We start from the raw sequence: 22,626 nt of genomic DNA, 5'->3' as shown, positions 1-22,626 counted from the left end.
TCCAACACATTGAGATTTTAGAAAGCTTGAAGTGATAATGTACGTGAAAAATTAGATTTGTCGGAGATCTCCAGCCAATAGGTAAACCTAAAAGAACAACTTCCATTTATAGGACTTTTTATTTTTTGAAAAATGCTCTAAACATTTCTCAGGAGCGTGATCAAACTAAATTTGCCATCAAACCAAAAGATATTAGCGCAGCTGAACAAAGCTTAGTCAAAGAGGGAGGTTTTCAGGGGTGTTTTAGAGACGAGTAGAACAGTGAAGTGATTTAGGAAGGGAGTTCCAGTTTAAATACAATGCTTATTTTCACATCTCATTTTGTGTAAAAATGCACAGAGAATTAAATCTGATGATAGAGCAGGTATCAGCAATTGTCCAGGCCATGAAAACTCAAACTGTCGACATGTGCGATCCCATTTAGACAAACAATGGTTATTTTCTGCCACCTAGTGGTACATTTACACCGAAAAAAATCATACCATACAAAGCAGAGCGCCAAATCCATTTATTAAGAGGTAGCTTGGCTATCCTGCACCTAAGGGGCACTTACTGATTCCAAAAAAAAGTACACTTCCAAATTTCGGTACAATTCTTTCTGAGCCGCCCAACACCATAACAAATTAATGCTACGTTCTAAAATAAAAACAGAAAGTGCAGGTCTGACAGCAGCTGTGGAGAGAGAAACAGTTAAGTTTCAGGTCATTGACATTTCATCTGATTTCCAGCACAATCTGTTTTTGTTTCAGCTTTTCAGCATCAGCTGTATTTTACTCCTGTAGTAATGCTTTTTTAAAATCTTTCACGGGATGTGAGCATCGCTGGCTAGGACAGCATTTATTGCCCTTGAAAAGGTGGTGGTTAGCTGCCTTCTTGAGCTGCTGCAGTCGTGTGGGTTCTGTCTGGTTTACCATAACTGCAAGGCATTTTGATTCAGATTCACAGAATCTGACAGTGCAAGAGCCCTTATAGCTTACTGTGTCTACGCTGATTCTCTGGTGTAACTATCCAATTTGTTCTATGGCTCCACTCATGTCTTATAGCCCAGGAAATTTCTCCTTTTCAGGTACTTATCCAATTCCCTTTTGAAATCTTGAAAATTCCAGATCCCCATAACTCGCTGTGTAAAACAACTCATTCTCTCCCCCCAGATCTTTTGCCAATTATTTAAAATGTGGCCTCTGGTTACTGACCCTCCTGCCAGTGAAAACTGTTTTTTCCTATCTATTCCATCAAAATCCTATACAATTCCAAACACCTCTATTAAATCTCCCCTTAATCTTCTCTGCTCCAAGAACAATTTCAGCTTTAGTTTCTCCACATAAGGCAAATAGAATGTTGGCATTTATTGCAAAGGGAACTGAACATAAAGGTAGGGAGGTTTTGCAGCAGCTGTACAGGACCTTGATGAGACTACATCTGGAATATTGCATACAGTTTTGGTCTGCTTATTTGAAAAAGATATAATTGCGTTAGAAGCTGTACAGAGAAGATTCACTCAACTCATTCCTGGGATGAGGGGCTTATCTTATGAAGAAAGGTTGAACAGATCTTAGAAGGTCACAGAAGGTCCTGGGCCCAACCATCCTCAGCTGCTTCATCAATGGCCTTCCTTTCATCATAAGGTCAGATGTGGGGATGTTCATTGATGATTCACACACTTCAGTTCCATTTATGACTCCTCAGGTACTGAAGCAGTCTGTGTCCAAATGCAGCAAGACCTGGACAATATCCAGGATTGGGCTGTCAAGGGGCAAGTAACATTCGTGCCACACAAGTGCTCAGACAATGACGATCTCCAAAAAGGGAGAATCTAATCATCACCCTTTGACATTCAAAGGCATTACCATTGCTGAATCCCCCACTAACAACATTCTGGGAGTTACCATTGACTAGAAACTGAACTGGAATAGTCATATAAATACTGTAGCTACAAGAGCAGGTCAGAGGCTAGGAATCCTGCGTCAAGTAACTCACCTCCTGACTCCCCAAAGCCTGTCCACCATCTACAAGGCACAAGACAGGAGTGTGATGGAATACTCTCCATTTGCCTGGATGATTGCAGTTCCAACAACACTCAAGACGCTCGACACAGTCCAGGACAAAGCAACCTGCTTGATCGGCACCCGATCCACAAGCATTCATTCCCTGAGTCACCGATGCAGTGGCAGCAGTATGTACCTTCTACAAAATGCACTGCAAGAACTCACCAAGCCTCCTTAGACAGCACCTTACAAACCATGACCACTTGCATCTAAAAGGACAAGGACAACAGGTACATGGGAACACCACCACCTGCAAGTTCCTCTTTAAACCACTCACCATTCTGACTTGGAAATATATCACCTTCACTGTTGCTGGATCAAAATCCTGGAACTCCCTCCATAATAGCACTGTGGCTGAACCTACGCCACATGCTACAGCAGCTCAAGAGGGCAGCTTATCACCACCTTCTCAAGGGCAATTAGGAATGGGCAATAAATGCTGGCCTAGCCAATGACACCCTCATCCCATGAATGAACAAAAAATAAATTGGGCCTATACCCATTGGAGTTTAGAGGAATAAGGGTGGTATCATTGAAACATATAAAGAACCTGAGGGGACTTGATAGGATAGATATCAGGATGATATTTCCACTTGATAGGGAGATTAGAACTAGGGGAAAATTTAAGAATAAGAGGCATCCGTTTTAAGGCAGAGATGAGGAGAATTTATTTCTCTCAAAGGGTCATTTGTATGTAGAATTCTCTTCCCAAGAAATCAGTGGAGGCTTGCTCATTGAATTTATTCAAGGCAGAGTTAGACAAGTTTATGATAGGCAAGGGAATCAAGGTTTATGGGGGACAGAGGGTAAAGTGGAATTGAGACAACCAGATCAGCCATGATTTTATTGAATGGCAGAGCAGGCTCGAAGGGCTGAGTGGCCAACTCCTGCTCCTAAGTCCCTATCCCTGGTACCATTCTGGTAAATCTCTTCTGCACCCTCTCCAAGATCTTGATACATTAATAAATAAGTAAAATGAATTATATATTATTGAATAATGATTTTAGGTTTTTTATCCACTTTGTCAATTTTTGAAAGCACTAATATATTCAGAACAGATTGTAGAAGCTGATTTTTGGTGGAACTGAACTGAACAGTTCCAGATTTAATATAAACTTATAAAGAATAACAGGACCAAAAATTTATTTTGGCACAACTGCAGAAGCTAATCTACCCGAGATATCTAAGCATTTGCCAATGATATTCTACCGCAGTCTTGATTAATTTATATAAAATGATAAATTTTACTTTGACTTCAAATGGGAAACAGATGTGCTTTTATAAAATGTATTCATCCTCTAATTAGCATTATTCCAACTGCTTTATTCAAGTTAGTTCCAATCTGTGCTCCTTATTAGTATTGATGTCTGGGTTTGTAGCAGTAACTTCTGATTTTTATTTTGCAGTAATTTATGATTGGTGAGTTTAAGCTTCTTGGTACTAGCGAATTTCTACTGCACTAATAGCTACTTAACTTCTTTAAAAGTTGTTCCTCATCAAAATGCGTCAGATCTTATTCACACATTTTGCTTTACTTAGTTTGCCTTTCCCTGAGGTACCGTCAACAGAAGGTGTTATAAACACAGACCAAGTTCCATCACACAACTCGTGCAGCTAATTCACCTGCCATTCATAAGAAGCTGCATAGATCATAAACAATTCAGGTGGGATTGGCTGTATGCAGCATCACATTTCTGCACTATGCATTCTCAGATATTTTTGTTGCTGGGGGGAGGGGGGCGCGCAGAGAAACTGAACTCCTCTCAGGTTGCTGTTACTGCTGTTCTCCTTTGTATTGTAAATGAATAAAACAAATGAAGTGTGCTGCCTCAGCCACCTTCATCGGATAGATCATGGTCATATTCCCAAACATCTTCAGTGTCCTGTATGTGACACAGTTATGTCACATACCTGTGGATATGGTGAGTTCACCATTCTCCAATGGTGAGTTGACAACTGGGTCATGTCCATATTCCCACTGCAAGTGCGATGTGAAGATGATGGACATTGAAAACTGGGAGATAGTTGCTAATGGCCATGATCTCTGGAGGTTAACTATTTGCAAGGGCATAGAAGGATCAAGCTGAAACGAAAAGCTCAGCCAGCTGAGAAGACGGCCCAGGGAAAACAGAGAACAGCAAATTGAGCATCTTCTCAGCCCACAGTCTTCCTCTGCAGCAGATACTAGCATGAGTGAGGCTTGAGCCACACCAGGTGATGCTTAACAGAGTTGACCACCAGGGTGCAAACTATCGTCTTATGAGAAGGAAGGCTACCAAAGTGTACATTAATCATAAGGCATAAACATGACCACCCAAGTAAGAAATCAGAATGTAAAACCAATAATTAATGTAGAAAACTGATACATGAGCCCAGTAATGACTTTGCATCTTTTCTTTAAACTGCAAATGTAACATTTAAAAAAAAAACTATGATTTCATGTTCAAGTCAGAAAGAATAGCCAGTGATGCCAAGTATATTCAGCTGCAAATTAAATTGCTGATTTTATATAAATTAATTCATTAGCAACCACTCTGCTACATCACATACCAGTTTAAAAAGTTATAAATAATGAATGATGCAGCAACACAATACATTTAATGGAAACAGTGCACCAACTGTTGCTGAAATAGCTGGCAGAGGACAAACAACTTTTCACATGCACACATTAAGGAAATAAAGAATAAGATAAAGAAAGAACAGATTGCTACTTTCACTTCCCAAAACGATCCAAAGGAAGTAGGCACCTTTTGTAGGACTATTTTCCAAGTTTCTTTCCAAATTGAATTTTGAAGCAACTATCTATTTTCTGGTATCAAGGAAACCAATCTAGATGCAGAAATAATAAACAAAGACTTCCTATAAGTTTATGTAGTAACCATTCTGTCCTTACACATCTTAGCGCCACATATAAAAAATCAGGCACTAAAAAAAAAAACTAGCATTTACCTACAACCAGTATTGGTTAAAAAAGACAAGCTTTTGAATGAGCTGTCAGCACAACCAACTTTGATTGGATCAGCCTGTGCGGTACACTGGAAGCTGCTCCAGCATTCCCATCAGGCTGGCCTTCAGGAAACTTCAAAGGAAGTCCTACTGCTAACATCACCTTGATGAATGGAAACGATGGCAGCTGTTGGATTAATGAAGTTAGCAATTTGATGAAAAATATTTAAAAGTAACTTACATTTATATAGCTGCATCAACATAGAAAATATTCCAGCTCCCTAGCAGTATAATCAGGCAAAAAACCTCTTGGTTAATTAGCCCAGCAAATTAACATACTTTTAGGCAAAATGTGCACATGCATGTGGATAGTAATGGTGACTTCCTCAGGCAGGTAAATATGGTTTAGGATATGAAATCATAATTTAAGCGTATATAATTTTGGACTTTGCAGTGTAGACAATATTTTAAGAGAATGCATTCGCTTGCACATTTGAATTAGGCCATAAGACTGGGATCTTCAAAGTGGAAACTCAGGTTGCCACTCAAGTTTCCTCGTCCCATTTGCCTAAAGTGAATATGCAGTTCTGTCTAGAGGTGTTGTTAGATGTTAACAGCACAGACACTCTTGGATTTCTCTAGTCAGTGATATTTGATGGCAAGTGTCACTTTGTTCTTTGATATATGTATTACAAAGGTGCAGGGAGTTGAGGGGAGTTATTTTGTTTTAAGAACACACACACAAAAGACAGTAAGAATTAATTTCAATTTTCAGGCTCTAAAGATAGCACTTTGGGTTTTCCTCAATACCTGCTTGTTGTGAAAGGACTATATTTGATCTGAGATATTGGAGGTTGCCTAGATACACTATATCTAGTGCAGCATTTTCCTGTCTCTTCCATGAACTGTGTTACTTATTTAGGTCCTATACATAATGATGGGATGGAACTCCATAGATCTAAGCACCTAAGTTACCACCATCCAAGTCTGAGTTAAGTGATACTAAGGATTCAAAACCCTTGTCAGAAAGCATGCACAGAAAGACAGAGAAGTTACATGGAAACAGGCATTCAGCCCAAGCAGTCAATATTAGCAGTTACCCTCCATGTGAGCAAATAGTTCTAATCACACTTATCGTCCCCGTTTCCATATCCTGTCAACCACTTCCTTCATTTGCTTATCTAATCTAATCTTAAAACGATAACATAGGAGGAAATTTATATCCAACTCAGTGGCCAGTTTTGAGTTGGCTGCCCACTTTAACCCTATCCAATTTTTACTTTCCATTGACCTCAGCAAAGGGTAAAATTTGGCAGGAGTCCAAAACATGCTGTGGATCCAAAACCCGTCCAGCAGATTAGGTGAAACCCACATAGTTTCTCCTTGACAAGCAGCCAATGTATGCAAGAGTGAAAAAAAAATTCTTTCATGTGGAGCCAGGAGGAGCAGAAGTACTCCTCTGAGCTCCAAGGCATTTCTGAGAGCAGGTGCCAGTCATGATCTGGACATAACCCCTTCCCATACTCCTCCCTTTCAATTTGGGACATACCTGAAGGCTGTTACCAAGTATTTGTTGGCGGAAGATTAACGAACTTGTTCTGGAAACGCAACAGACATAGTCAGCTTGCTACAATTGTTAAAATAGGGCCCGATTCGCAAATTTTGGTTACACCTGGGGCACCTGTACAGGCATGTATTTGGTGTATTTATGAAATATATTTATAGAAAGTTTGTGTGCAAAAACAGAAGAAATATTTAGTTTTGCAATATGTAGCTGAAGCTGTATTTATGGAATGTTAAAAAAAGAGGCAGCACTACAAGGGTGAAGGCCATTTTTTTTCAACTTTAAAGTCATTGTTGTGTTTAGCTGGAGCACAAGTGGACTTTATATACTCCAACAACTGGACAGCATAACATTAACACTGCATTTAACAAATATAAAAATGAAATCAGTTAAGATAATCCAATTAAATATAAAAATGACTCAAAAAGAACTGTTTTTATTTAGAGATGGTATAGTTACTTTGTAGATGACCTACAGATCATACTAGGTGAATCAATTAAAAAACAAACTTAAGTGAAAAGGTTTATTTATTGTGTACATTTATACAAGAGTTGTTTAACTGTTACCACTGATACAAAACCATATTTAGCTTGTACAGTAACTTTAAACAAGGAGGAAAGATATTAGAAATGGACACAAAAACTCAAGCATAAGGACGGAGTGTATTTATGCAGTCATTTAAAAACTAGGCAATGCTCACAAACCATAATCCTGGAGTGAATCTGTTAGTAGTTTGCTGCAGAAAAACCTCAATCTGCAAAAACTTTGGAGCCAGTAGAATTCTACAATCTGGATTTGTCAACCTGATAAAATTGTAACAGTTGTAAATTACAATATTAATTTACTAATTGGAAATAGATTATTTTTCAGAACTAAACGGATTTAATTGAGCATTGCTTATTTTCAGAAGATTGTGATCAACTGTAAAGGTGGTAGCTGCTTACGGTTCTAAAGGGAAAAAGACAAAGCATGTTTAAATAATGTTCACATTGCCTTGCTAATGTGTAATACAGTATTAAAAAACTGTAAAAGGATCAGCTTCAGAATGATCCACACTAGTCATTATGTGCTTAGAGCTGAAGTACAATTTGCTCCCAAACAGAAAGGCCACATAAAAAAGCATAATTAGGATTAGTATCAATATCAATCATGGTCAAACTTAAAATTGGCATTTCCAGCCACATAATCCAAGTTAAATTATGCTGTCAAAGGTTTAGTAATTGGCCTCCTGCAAGTGGTCAGTGCTTTTCACATTTTTCCTTTTTGACTCAACAATGCACATTTTAAATACAGGTTAGCGAATTCATTGTGTTTCTTTATAGCAAGCATATGCATGTCAACATCAGACTACTCCAGCATGTGGGAATTACCATTCTATGATACAAAAATGAGTTTGTTTTTTGCCAGTTCTGTACATTTTTTTATCTCAAAGATTTTCAGTGCGACCTGATACAGGCACCAAGTTGGGAGCTCCATCACAAAGCTGATGTCAGCCAGTCATATTCTCAGCAGCCTAAGGAAAAGAAATAATGTCCAAATTAAGTTTAGTGCAGGTTTTCCAGTTCACACACATGGTACTCAAAATGTGGAAAGTTTCTTTTGCGATCTCCTCTTGGTCTATATTTTATATGTATAGTATATAATTCTATACATTATAAGTGCTCAAACACATTTTACAGTAATAAAGACAGATCAGAGATTGGTCAGTGGTCACTAAAAAATGCTTCTATAGTATACAGCAGGTACATTTGATTTAACAAGCTTTAGTCATAGAATCTTCTTCTGATCCATGCCTTAAGAGGGCATTGGCAACCGTGGACCTCTTGGTCCATGGTTATGCTTGGCAACATACTGCAGTGGTCTGCCATTGCCTTCTGCAGACACATGCCTGACCAGGAATCTCTCCCACTCTTAACACCTGCCGCTGGTGCATTTTGGAAGAATTTACAAGTTGATACTCAACCAGTTTGGCTATACTGTGAACACACCCTCCTTGGCTATCAAGTCCTGGACTGGGACTGATACTTGGAGCTTTAGCTCAGAGGCAGGGATGCTACCCACTGCACCACAAGACATCCCTGGTATGTAACTTCTGGTTGGATGTGTTTAGTACCCAAAGCTGGTCTACACATGATTTATACAAATTAATTTGTCCACAAAGTAAAATGACTGGACAACCCTTTTGCTTTTGAAAACATTCCCCACCCCCACATCCTTATACCACGTTTCATTTATCAAAGACTGTTCCTTTATAGAAAGGATATTGTGCTTAGTACTCTCCTGTCCCTATTGCATTGGATCACAGACACCAGAACTACAATGATTCTCTTCTATGCCCTATGCTGGACACTCATGCACCATTTCTTTAAACTTGGGTTCAGTCCCATTAAAGACATGGCTACACTGTGTATATCTTATAAATAAATGTAACCTTTATGAAAGACATCATGTCTGTTAGCAGAAGAGGACAAAGAATTTTACAGCACAGAAACAAGTAATTTGGCCTAACTTGTCTATGTCACTGTTTGCACTCCACACAAGCCTCATCTCAACTTATCAGCATAACCTATTTTATCCTCAGACTTAACTAAGCTTCTCCTTGGCTGCATCAATGCTATTTGCCTCAACTACCCCAAGCAATAGCCTGTTCCACATTCTAACCATCCTCTGGGTCCAAACATTTTTCCTGATGGGCATTATCTTATATTTATGGTCCTTAGTTTTGGGCTCTCCGTTGAGTAAAATCAGTCTCTCCACGTCTACCTTTTCAAGCCATTATATAATGTTAAAGATCTCTATCAGGTCACCCCTCAGTTTTCTTGGGGGAAAAAAAGCACCACTTGGTTCAGTTTCCTCTGATAGTTATAACCTCTTAGTTCCAGTATCACTCTTATAAATATTTTTTGCACCGTCTCTACTGCCACTAAATCTTTTTGTAATATGAAGACCAAAACTATGCACAAGGTCTAAATAACGTTCTGTACAAGTTTAAATTTCTAATTTTCAATTTGATTTTTCTAGAAATAAACTCTTACTTAAAAAAAAAATGCAAACAAAGAGCCTCATTAACCGGCGTCACTACTTTTAATGATGTGAATTTGTAATCCTGGAACTCTTTGCTCCGTATTCTCATTTTAAGACTAAATTCCCAAGGAATAGGTGACCTCATTCCCATTATCCAAATGTATCTAAATTAGACACCCGTACTACAAGATTACGGATATCTTGTATTCTGCTGCATTCTTCCCAAGGCTGAATTATACCCAACCACAGATTTTGTGTTACTGCAAATTTTGAAACTATACTTCCGATTCCCAAATCATTTACCATATGCAAATGGTGAACAATGATCCCAGCAGCAATCACCGTGGAACACCACTTCACATCTTCGGCCAGTCTGATTAAATACTTATCCCTACTCTGTTTTCTGTTTTGTAAGTAGCTTGCTTTACATTCTGTTATGGCACAGCGGATGGTAAATGCTGAGCTGCTCAAATCCCAGAGGGAAATTTGAAACAGCTGCCACAGCTGTTTTTAAGATTTGTATTTTTATTTTGAGATGCGTTCCTTGAATTCAGTAGTAATAAATCCAGAGACTTAGAGAGGTTTTTTACATAACTAAATTAAACATTTATTAATTAAAGAAATGATTTTTTAAGCAAATACATAGGTCTAAAAATTACTACTATGATAACTCCAAGCACCCCTAATTAATCTGATTCCCAGTTACACCCCTATTAAGGCAACAGTAAAACGACAGATTTCAACAGACCCAGGCAAAGCACACAATACCCTGGACAGTGATATGCAAAGTGAATTGTCTTAGCTTCAATTCCTGTATTCAGCAGTTTGGTACATAGAGGCTGGAGACTTTTCACACCTGTTCAATCTTAGAATGCCTTCTTTCCTTCCACACAACCTCATCTCCTTTATACATGTTTCTCCCTTTTTAATGTAAATCCCATTGTTCCAATATGCCGTTGCAACATTGCTTTTCCCATAACATAAATCTTTCATAGTACTCATACTATCAGTAATCTTTGGGAAAAATAAACAGAGTTTGGCTTAACTTCTTATGGCTAGATATAACATCCCATCATCTGTCTGAAATTCAAATTACTGTTTTACCTAAAACTGAAAATGTTCCTCATACCTCACATCCTAAAACTTCAGCCATGTTTAGGTATTTAGCATTTCAAACCTAGTTTCCCTTTGGATAACTCAAAAGCTCCAGACCAGCTGTCTACAATTGAATTAAAACCCCCAGACAAACAACCTCACACAGGGAAACTAATCCAAACCATACAATTAACCTACCTTTACAATAAATCACAAAAATATTATGAAAATTATTATATGTTCATGACAATTTGGCTATTTTTTCTAACTCCACATTCTCTGGCCTAATTAGGCAGAGTCTTCAATGTGGTAGCTCACAGTGCTGAGGTGGTCATTTAGTTATTTCTGCTTGTGCTGGCTCTTAGAATAAAGGAGTGGGACTTTCTCCCTTCAAGCATGTTTCTAATTTCCTTTTGAAAGTTACTACTGAATCTGTTTCCACTGCCCTTTCAGGTACTGCATTCCAGATCATTAGGCGCTGCACAAAACCTCTCACCACACTTTGACCAATGACCTTCAACCTTTCAAACTGAGCTGACCTTTATTCTGCTATTAACACCAGCTCTGAACCTATGCTTTATTTCTTTACAACCATTACCACTCCCTTTGTCTTTTGCACCATGACATCGTTGGCATTTAATTGCCACCACACTTTAACCTATCACCAGCTTTCCCTTTGTTCTGCCAGCACATCCTTCCCCTTTCTTAACAGCATAAAACCCACTGCATTTCTATCCCTCTTCAGTTCTGAAGAATCATCATATTGGACTCGAAACATTAACACTTGTTTCTCACTCCACAGATGCTGCCAGATCTGAATTTTTCTAGCATTTTCTATTTCAGATTTCCAGCATCTGCAGTATTGTGCTTTTATGTTATTGACCTTAAATTTATGACTCCTAGTTACCAATTCTGCTGGCAATGTAAACAGTTTTCCTTATTGACTCCATCAAAACCATTCATAATTTGAACACCTCTTAAATCTCCTCTCACTTTCCCTGCTCAAAAGCCTACCGAATTACCCTTACTTATGTTTAAGAGTTCAATAAGTTTGTTCAAGTCGACCTTATCTTTTGAAATCAATACTGAGTATACTTTGCGACAATTTTCATTTCTAGGTTCAAGTACCAGTCACTTCTGCCCACAGGAGTCAATTATTGTTCAACCATGTGGATCTGCTAATCCTAAATTTGGTTACTATTCAGTTCTTAGGAAACCGCCAACTTACAGGTCTGCGAATCTCATTCTGTAGTCCCATATTTCAGTGCAAGGACGTACCTTATTTGTAATTCCAACCTTGGCACTCTGCTTTTCTTCTAAACACATATTCTACATACTTATTCACTGAAAAAAAATCATATAAAGCATTTCCTTACTTGGAACTATATAACAGTGATTAACTGCTGACTAGTAACTCCAAGATATCGTGGCTTAGAAATATCATGTTTGATAAGTAACTCTTACAAAACAAAAGCCTATCAGCACTAAACTAGCAGGTTCACTCATCCACCAAATCATCTGTAGGATTTCTGCTATCCTAGTTAATGCTTTCCATACTACCCGCTACAGGTTTTATATCTATTGTTCATCACATAGGTTTCTGTCATGGCAAATTGCAGGTTCTCATGGTGTAAAAGACATCATCCTCCATAAGGATAAAGCAAACTGGTACAAAGGGCTGAAAGGCTTTGCTGACAAACTCTGTGATTCTATGTAACATGCGTCAGATTTTATTGCACATCAATCTTTCTTACTTTGAGCGAGTCAGTAGCCTTGCGCAGCTCCTTAATCACTGAAGCCAAGGCCTCGGGATTGATTCCTTGTTCGCAAAGGCGGACACAAATTGAAAGAGACTCCATATCCAGACCAGTATTCAGCAATCGCGAAATTTCCAGAAGAACTGGAAGAAACACAATTAAATTGATAGTATTTGATAGTAACAAGTAAAAGTTACTTGCATTTGCATAGCATCTCTCACAACCTTGTGTCCCAAAAGTGCTTTACAACCAATAAAACATTTTGGAATTATTTCTGAACTATAAAAAAAGGTAGGAATTACATAAGGCAATTCACACAGCAAGATCCTACAGGCTGCAATGTAACAACAACCGGATAATGTTTTAGGGATAAATATTGACCAGGATACTGGGGAAATACCCCAGCTCTTCTTCAAATTAGTGCCACAGGATCTTCATAGCCACCAGACAAGGCCTCAATTTAACATCTCATCTGAAAAACATGGTGCTTAAGATTCAATGCTCAAATCTCTGGAGTGGGACTCTGATGCAAGAGTGCTCCCCTACCCACAAATAATTAGAAGAGAACAAAAGAGTTCATACTCAGTTGCTTACAAATCATCTTCATGAAATAAGGTGCCACTGTTTTATAATGAGCCATAACTTCCGTGCAGTGGCAATCAACATCCGCTTGCCACTCTGCTCCTTATTTACTTACACTATAATGCAGCCACACCTTTCGTAACTGACCTTCCAGCTCTGGCTGGGCGAGAACGTGCAGTGCAGCAGGTCCCCGAGGCCCTCTGTTGAATGTCCCAAGCAATCTTGAGAAGCCAGAGGGAAAGTAGGCATATAAGGTAAGTGGGTCAGATGAGTCAGGGGTCGTTGTGTGGTCAGTGGTGTGGGCTGGGGAGGGTGGGAGTGAGTCGAGTCGGGACTGTTCTAACTTTTCCTGTAAGGCAAATCGGAACTGAAGCATGCGGTTTAAATCAGAATATCAGATGGTTCCTAGTGCAAGCTAATTACTATGTGGAAGTTTGAACTTCTCAGGGAATTGCAGTGCATTCCTTATGAGGGGACTTTATGGGGGTGGGGGCAGACCTTTATTACCCACCCCCCACCCCATATAAGAATTTATATTTCAAAATTTTCTAAAACACAAACAAGCCTCAAGATTTCCGATCAAGAGCATTCCCTAGCTCCTCATTAATGGTCTAACTTGTGGCACCATCACCTAGATACATTAGTTTCCTCTTGAGGTCCATGCAATACCAAACTCAAGAATTAATTAGTTCACACAATACCACACAGGAGTGAAAAGATTGTACTCACCAGGCACCATTTTAAACCAGCAATGAAATAACAACCAGCAGGGATTGCAGTCAGAGTTTGAACCAAGTTGCCTCGTATGCATGTAGAAAGGTTCGTTAGCCCACCCAATTCATAAGGAGAAAAGACACACTGAAAGCACTTCTAATAAATACATCCTGGGTATTTTCCCTCCACCAACAGTTATTATATTGAAAAGGAGCAATATCAAAGGAGCGGGCTAGGAGCCAGACATGCTGAGGCTGGAGCTACAGTTTTTTATGTCTTTGTGGGGGGGGGGGGGGGGGGGGGGGGTGGTGTGTGTGTGTGTGTGTGTGTGTGTGTGTGTGTGTGTGTGTGTGTGTGTGTGTGTGTGTGTGTGTGTGTGTGTGTATATAAAAGGGCTGAGCAATAGGGTGCGGGGAAGATAAGGCGATAAATCAGCCTTCTCATCTGAAACTTGTTCATACAGATGCAGGTTTGAGCTGTTTGGAGTCAGAGTGAGATAAATTTCCATTCCTCTGATTCAGTTTCCTTTTCTTCTCAAAGCTGACACACTGGCCCCCGACACAAAAGGTTGGATAAGCCTGTTCTAGCTATTTCATTTCAAGCTTTTTGTGCTTGGTTTCAAATCCCTTCATGGCCTTATCTCATCTAATTTCACTAATCTTGTCTAGGCATTTAATTCCACATGTTCCACAAATATACACACTCCATTCCACCATCAAGAACAGTATTTTCTATTGCATAATATGCTATCATAATGCTAATTCAGCATTGGAGTACTTTACTCTAAAATCATTGGATATTCAGCAAAACCGTAATACTCCTTCCAGCATTTTAGGTCCAGGGTACTTTGCTTCTACCAACAGTTATTGTTGAATTGGCATAGGAGAAATCCAATTGCTGTAATATAACTCACCTCCAGTTTCTTTGTTGACCAAATGGTAAAGAAAGCAGATAGCACAGACAGAAAAAAGTTTACCTCAAGGTAGTGTTCTTGTAACCATGCTGGTCAATATTTATGCCAACAACCAACCCATTCATCCACAAATTGGAAATGCCCTCTAAACCGAGGACCTGTGCATCTCAGGATCAATCATTTGACACAGAAGAGAAGTCCCTTGACCATGCAATAACTGAGTCGATCAATTGCTGAGAGTAATCATCTGCAAGCCAAACCTGAAGACTCAGGTTCATCTTCAGAAGATAGATGCAAAGGAAAGTTAACTTATTTTGCTTTAAGAGAACAGTGGCACACCACTTTAAGCCAGTTTATCTTGGTCTAATGTTAGATCATATTCAAAGCTCCACCAATCATGTCAAAAGCAAAAGGGGCAGCCAGAAACAACATCTTCTGGAAGCTGGCCAACTCTAAAGTGGGGCAAACTGACCAGCTGCCCTTGCCCTGTACTACTCAGTTGACTCACTGCAGCCTACAGAGCTATTACTGACTGCCTGAAACCTACTATAGTAGATTATCTGTACCTGCTTGCTGGCATTGCTCCACTTGTCATAAGGAGGCAAGTTACATCAAGAATAGAAAGAACAAAGCAGACCAGTGAACCTAGTCATCCTCTCTTCTAGAAAGAGCCAATAACAATGAGGCTCAAGCCAAGAGACAGTTTTTTACATGCTGTCCAGCCCCTAGACTGTAACCTTCACAGTTACTGCTTGCCAATTGGTCAACACATCTATAGACGAAGGCACACAAGTTGCCTATTTAGAGGAATCCCTCCCACCAGATGTCACCGAGACACGGCCGACTTGGCTGCATCTTAGTCAGGGCTGGCGCTGCCACTACAAGGTCCAGATGCAGAAGTGGGGACACAGCCAAAGAATTCTGTTGACTGTTACTGTGGAGAGGCATCCCAAATGATGAAACATAACCTAGAAAACCCTCTGCTACGAGAAGCTCTGAAGGTCTTCAACTCTCAAGCCTGAACCTGCACAAAACAGTGGTAAGGGAAACTGTAAAGACATGACGAGATGATGATCTCACCTCCCTACATGCAAAATAATCCAATTTCTCACACGAAGCCTGGAACCTTAGTACAAGTAACAGCAGTTAGTACATAATATCTGTAGACACCATCCTATCATTTCGGTCAATCTGAAGAAGCAGAATGCAATTAAATTAAAGCTACATTAGGGGAGCAATTAACAAATGTTGATGTAGAAATCAAAAGCTTTAAAATAATTGAATGCTTCAGATGTTTGAGTGAAGAACCAAAACTGCAATTTAAGTTCACAGTATGCATTATTTTTCAAGGTGCATTTATAACAAAGTGTTTTGTTTATCGAGATTACAAATATATTGATTATCCCTTCAAATTCAAGCCCTTGAAGAACATACCTAAAATATATGTGTAGCAATTTATTAAAACTGACCTTTAATTCAGTTTTGGGGGTGGGAGAATAGAGAGAGAAAACGATGATCCAAAAGTATAAGCTAAAAGAAACATGGTGCAAAGAGAAGCATCAGACTTGGAAACTGGAACCAACTTCTGCTTTTCTCAATAGTGAAGAAGAAGAATGATATGCTACACAGTGCGACACTTGGATGGTTAAATAGAATCTGTTAAAGTTAACAGAAGTTCTTCCACCGTTAGTATCTGCATGAATATGTTGCGATCAAGGACATGCCTCCTCATTAATGGGGTGAAACTATGCTGTGCAGTAATGGAAACACACTAATCTAAGAAATAAATTTGCCCCATTTTAATAAAGGCATCAATTGGCTCCTTCTAATATGCTCGCTGCCACATGGCCATAACGTGTTCCATAAAAACAACCCAGGGTTTGCACTCACTGCTTTGGTACACCTTAATCAAGAGGTTCTGCTGTTAAGTTGATTGCTGGAGGCCCTATTGCATTTGAGGAATGAGGTAATTGTTAAGAAACTGCAAGTAAATACAAATTAGTGATGAATCACAGAACAATACGTTCAACACATAATATGTGGTTATATACAGGATGTAACCACAGGTTTGTCAAATATGGTGGATAATTTTAGATTCATTAACCTCTACATATATCTAATCCACACTGGCACTTCTATAAAAATTGCTTATATCAAACAAGGGATTGTTGAGTCCTAATGACTTGCTGTGAGCCACATTACATATTTAAAAATAAAGCGTCATGTGTGACATTCAAACATTAGGAGCCAAAAACTACTGCAATTTTAAGTCTGATGTGATTTGGACAGTGTTTTATGGAACTATCAGGCATGCCATAACAATGAGTTGGAGGATCTACTGTCTTTTAATGACAGGATCATTGTACCATATAATACCCATTGTTTTGTACAAGATAAATACAAGAACAATTATAGAATTAAATAAGAATCAGTATTCCTTCATGTTGAACACTACTTGAAAGAAGCACCGAGGATGGCAAGGGCACAGAATGTACTCTAGGTGGGGGACTTCAATTTCCATCACCAAGAGTGGCTCAGTAGCTGACCAAGCCTTAAAAGGACAGAGCTGCTAGACTGGACCTGTGGCAGGGGAATTGACAAGAGGGAAAAACCTACTTGACCTAGTCCCCACCAATCTACCTGTCACAGATACATTGGTCAATGAGAGTATTGGTAGGAGTGACTTTCGCACCTTGCAGAGATAAAGTCCCAACCTCACATTGAGAATACCCTCCATCGTGTTGTATGGCAGTGCCACTATGCCAAAGGGAGAGATTTCAAACAGATCTATCAACTCAATACTGGGCATCCACAAAGCACTATGGGCCATCAGCAGTACAGAATTGTATTCAACCGCAATCTGTAACCTCATGGTCTGGCATAGCCTGACTTGATGGCAGTGGGGGATATCAACTCTGGTTCAATGAACTTTGCAGGACATGCCGGGAGTAGTACCGGGCATACCTAAAAAAAGAGATGTCAACCTGGTGAAGCAACAACACAGGGCTACCTGCGTGCTAAACAGCATAACTGGCATGTTAAAGACAGGGCTAAACAATTCCACAATCAATGGATCAGATCTAAGCTCTGCAGTCCTGCCACATCCAATCTTGAATGGTGGTGGACAATTAAATAACTCACTGGAGGAGGCAGCTCCATAAATATCCCCATCCTCAATGATGGTGGAGTCCAATACATCCATGCAAAAGGCAAAGCTAAAGTATTTGCAAGCATCTTCAGCCAGAAATGCTGAGTGAATGATCCATCTCTGCCTCCTCCAGAGGTCTCCAACATCACAGATGCCCGTTTTCAGCCAATTCAATTCAATCCACATATCAAGAAATGGCTGAAGACACTGGATACTGCAAAGGCTATGGGCCCTGACAACATTCCAGCAATAGTACTGCACACTTGTGCTCCAGAAATAGCCATGCCCCTAGCCAAGCTATTCCAGTACAGCTAACACTGGCATCTACCTGGCAATGTGGAAAACTGCCCAATTATGGCCTGCCCACAAAAAGCAGAACAAAAACAAACCTGGCCAATCACCACCCCAGTCTACTCCTGACATCAGAAAAGTGATGGGAGGTGTTGTGAACATTTAATTCAAGTGGTACTTACACTTACTCAGCAATAATCTGCTCAATGAAGCTCAGTTTGGGTTAAACCAGGGCCACTCAGCTCCTGACCATATTACAGCTTTAGTCCAAACATCAAAAGAGTTGAGGGGAGGTGAGATTGACTGCCCTTGTCATCAAGGCAGCATTTGACCGAGTGTGGCATCAAGGAGCTCTAGCAAAACTGGAGTCAATGGGAATCAGGGGGAAAACTCTCCACTGGTTGTTGGAGTCATACCTAGCACAAAAAAAAGTATAGCTGTAGTTGTTGGAGGTCCATCATTTCAGTCCCAGGACATTGCTGCAGGAGCTCTCAAGGTCTTAGGCCTAACTAGCTTCAGCTGTTTCAATGACCTTCCCTCCATTGTAAGGTCAGAAGTGGGGATGTTCGCTAATGATTGCACTATATTCGGCACCATTCACAACTCCTCAGATACTGAAGCAGTCGGTGTCCATTTGCAGCAGACCTGGACAACATTCAGGCATGGGCTGATTTGCATCACACAAGTGCTAGGCAATCTACAAGAGGGAATCTAACCATCTCCCCATGACATCCAATGGCATTACCACCACCACCAAATCCCACACAATCTACATCCTGGGGGTTACCTTTGGCCAGAAACTGAATTGGACCAGCCACATAATTACTGTGGCTACAAAAGCAGGTCAGAGGCTAGGGAATTCTGCAGCAAGTAACTCACCTCCTGACTCCCCAAAGCCTGTCTGCCTTCCACAAGGCATAAGTCAGGAGCGTCATGAAATACTCTCCACTTTCCTGGATGAGAGCAGCTTCAAAATCATTCAAGAAGCTTGACACCATCCAGGACAAAGCAGCCCACTTGCCTGGCACCTCGTCCACCACTGGTGCACAGGGACAGCAGTGTATATCAAATACAAGAAGCACTGCAGCAACTCACCGACAATTCTTCGACAGTACCTCCCAAAACCACAAATTCTACCACCTAGAAGGACAAGAACAGCAGATGCATAAGAACACAACCATCTGCAAGTTCCCCTCCAAGTCACACACTGTCCAGAATTGGAACTATATTGGTGTTCCTTCACTTTTAACCCAGTGCTGGGTCAAAATCCTGAAACTCCCATCCTAACAGCACTGTGGGTGTCCCTACACAACATGGACTGCTGTGATTTGTGGTGACAACTCACTATTACCTTCAAGGACAATTAGAGGTGGCAATAAATGCTGGCCTAGCCAGCTATATCCACATCCCATGAAAGAAGAAAAGAAAATACAAAGATGAATGGATCTTATGGTTTTTTAAAAAAGTTTTAAAACACTTTTCAATAAGTTACTATTTCCTTGCCTCAGGCGCAGGGAGGGGGGAAATGCTGAGCCAGCAACTTGTTCAGAACTCAACCATCTGTGGTGCCCTGTCCAATTTGCAGGGGAACCTTAAAAGGGGTGCCCACCGGAACCCTAGCAAACACTCTGTCTTACTTAGCTCGCTGTGCCCCAGCTCTGAAGAAAAATACCAGCCGAGTACTCTGCCTCCATAACAACAAAAATCTGCAACTGACCAACAAACACACCTTTCCTCACAAGGCAAGGAAGAAAGGAGACTGAGGAATCAGGCATATACTACTCAGCCAATGACTGCTGTTGCTCTGGTATTCTCCAAGGCAGCTAATCAGCAGTGGCAATGGGTGGGACCAGGAAGGGCCAGACATGCAAAGCAAACAATTATGGAGAGGGGAAAGTGGATGTCAGAAAAATCAGATAAGGCTGCAAATTTTGCCCAAGTTAAAAAAGTCTCTTCCCTGTCTTTATATAATTTCATGACTTTTTATTATCTCTGTTTTTTTGGAAAGTTCCATGACTTTTCCAGAGTCATTTACAAATTGTGTGACTTTTCCAGGTTTTCCATCACCTGCAGGAAACCTGGAGTCGAAGGATCACCCAATCCAAGGCCTTCCAATGGTTGCTCTCACCAGCACTGACATGACAAGGTGTGTCCAGATAGAAGTCAAGAGCAAGGAAGTGGAGCATGAAGGTATGGCGACGACTACTGATGGGAGTTTTGGGGCCCCATGTCAAAGGGGAGCTGATCAAGAAAGAGACATCAAATGGCATGGGTCCACATTTTTGAACCTAGCTAGTTATGTCAGGATCAAGTATTACTGTTCATGCCTAGATTTCTAAATGTCCTGCTGCATCCGTTCTGCATTCTGGCAGCTGGTAACAGCCAAGTTCACTCTGCTGACGTTCACTATCTCCACGACCCAGAGTACCTTTGCAGCTGGGTTCTCTCCCTTCTGCTAGCCACACGTTGCTGGTGTGAACCCCAAAGAAATGGCTGAAGCAAGAAAACAACCGTCTAATGCTTGTCCGGGAAGGTTTGGAAGGGGAGTGTAGCAAAGAGCTGTTCAGAGCAATGTTCCAGAATCTAATCTGAATCTGACAGAAGATAAACAACACTCCATTGATGCCTGCATTCTTTGTAAAAAAGAGTTGCCTGTTATGGTTCAGGCTATGCTTCAGGCACCAAAAAGTTTTATTAGCACACACCATGTGCATCAGCTGTGGCTATACCATAACATGCTACCTGAGGCTAGCAGTTAAGTCCCAGTTCCAAGAGTGTTCAGGGCAAAAATCTATGCTGACACTGCAGTGAGGGAGCATTGTACAATTGATTGGCACCCCATCCACAAACAAGCTGAGAGAGTGGGCAAATGCATGGCAGATGCGGTATAATGTGGATAAATGTAAGGTTATCCACTTTGTTATCAAAAACAGGAAGGCAGATTATCTGAATGGCTATAAATTGAGAGAGAGGAATGTGCAAAGAGACCTGTGTGCCCTCGTACAGCAGTCACTGAAGATAAGCATGCAGGTGCAGCAGGCAAATGGTATGTTGGCCTTCATAGCGAATGGATTCGAGTACAGGAGCAGGGATGTCTTGCTGCAATTATACTGGGCCTTGGTGAGACCACACCTGGAATATTGTGTGCAGTTTTGGTCTCCTTATCTGAGGAAGGATGTTCTTGCTATACAGGGAGTGCAACAAAGGTTTACCAGACTCATTCCTGGGATGACGGGACTGACATATGATGAGAGATTGAGTCGGTTAGGATTATACTCACTGGAGTTCAGAAGAACGACAGGGGATCTCATAGAAACCTAGAAAATTCTAACAGGACTAGACAACGTAGATGCAGTGAGGATGTTCCCGATGGTGGGGGAGTCCAGAACCAGGAGTCACAGTCTGAGGATACGGGGTAGACCATTTAGGACTGAGATGAGTAGAAATTTCTTCATCCAGAGAGTGGTGAGCCTGTGGAATTTGCTACCACAGAAAGTGGTTGAGCCCAAAACATTGTATGTTTTCAAGGAGTTAGATATAGCTCTTGGGGACGAAGGGGGTCAAGGGATATGGGGAGAAATCAGGAGTAGGCTATTGAGTTGGATAATCAATCATGATCATAATGAATGGCAGTGCAGGCTCGAAGGGCCGAACGGCCTACTCCTGCTCCTAGTTTCTACGTTGCTATTCACTCCCAACTCCACCATCGCCGCCGCACAGTAGCAGCAGAGTGTGTGTGTGTGTGTGTGTGTGTGTGTGTGTGTACCATGTACAAGATGCACTGCGGCAACTCACCAAGGCTCCTCAGACACCACCTTTCAAACCCACGGCCGCTACCACCTCGAAGGACAAAGGGCAGCAGGTAGGTGGGAACATCAGCAGCTGGAGGCTCCCCTCCAAACCACTCACCATCCCGGCCTGGAAATATATCGGCCGTTCCTTTGCTGTGGCTGGGTCAAAATCCTGGAACTCCCTCCCCAACAGCACCGTGGGTGCCCCTACCCCACATGGACTGCAGCGGTTCAAGAAGGCAGCTCACCACCACCACCACCTTCTCAAGGGCAACTAGGGATGGGCAATAAATGCTGGCCCAGCCAGGGAGGCCCACAACCCATAAAAGTTTCTGGGGATGCAGAAAAGATGCAGAAGAGACAAAAACTCACCGTCCATCGTCTCCCTTACCGCGTTCAGATTGCCAGCATTCGCCATTTCTCCACCTATTCACCCGCCGGCTAAAGTACAACTTAAAAATATTATAAAATTCAACAGACGACGGAGGGGAGGGGGGAGCTACTTCAATCTACTGACATTATCCCCCCGTACGCGAGGGCTGAAAAAAAATATAACGACAATCCGGTTTTTCTCTTCCTTCGTCCCGCCTCCCCGTTTTCCTGTTCGCTATTGGGAGTTTCAATAAAGTTTATTGTCAAAGCGGCCGTTAGGGTTTGAATCTGATTGGCTGAAGCCGGAGGAAACCGCCGATTGGCTGCCGTCTGACGCCAGTGGAAATCGCCGATTGGCCAGCGCCCGAGGCCGCCGGTGATTTG

At 41.0% G+C, this 22,626-nt stretch overlaps 1 protein-coding gene across 1 annotated transcript; it reads right to left on the bottom strand.

The window, feature by feature from the left end:
• Positions 1 to 7,064: 7,064 nt before the first annotated feature.
• On the bottom strand, positions 7,065 to 22,477 carry mzt1 (mitotic spindle organizing protein 1). The gene is made up of 3 exons (XM_041198563.1): positions 22,243 to 22,477; positions 12,429 to 12,574; positions 7,065 to 8,068 (listed from the first exon to the last, which is right to left on the bottom strand). The coding sequence occupies exons 1-3, from the start codon at positions 22,286 to 22,288 to the stop codon at positions 8,045 to 8,047; spliced, it is 216 nt and encodes a 71-aa protein (XP_041054497.1). The 5' UTR covers positions 22,289 to 22,477; the 3' UTR covers positions 7,065 to 8,044.
• Between the last annotated feature and the right edge of the window lie 149 nt (positions 22,478 to 22,626).

The sequence above is a fragment of the Carcharodon carcharias genome, chromosome 11 (assembly GCF_017639515.1).
Source record: "Carcharodon carcharias isolate sCarCar2 chromosome 11, sCarCar2.pri, whole genome shotgun sequence".
Taxonomy (NCBI): domain Eukaryota; kingdom Metazoa; phylum Chordata; class Chondrichthyes; order Lamniformes; family Lamnidae; genus Carcharodon; species Carcharodon carcharias.
The sequence above is the reverse complement of the archived record's forward strand: the minus strand, read 5'-3'. Positions and strand labels throughout refer to the sequence as shown.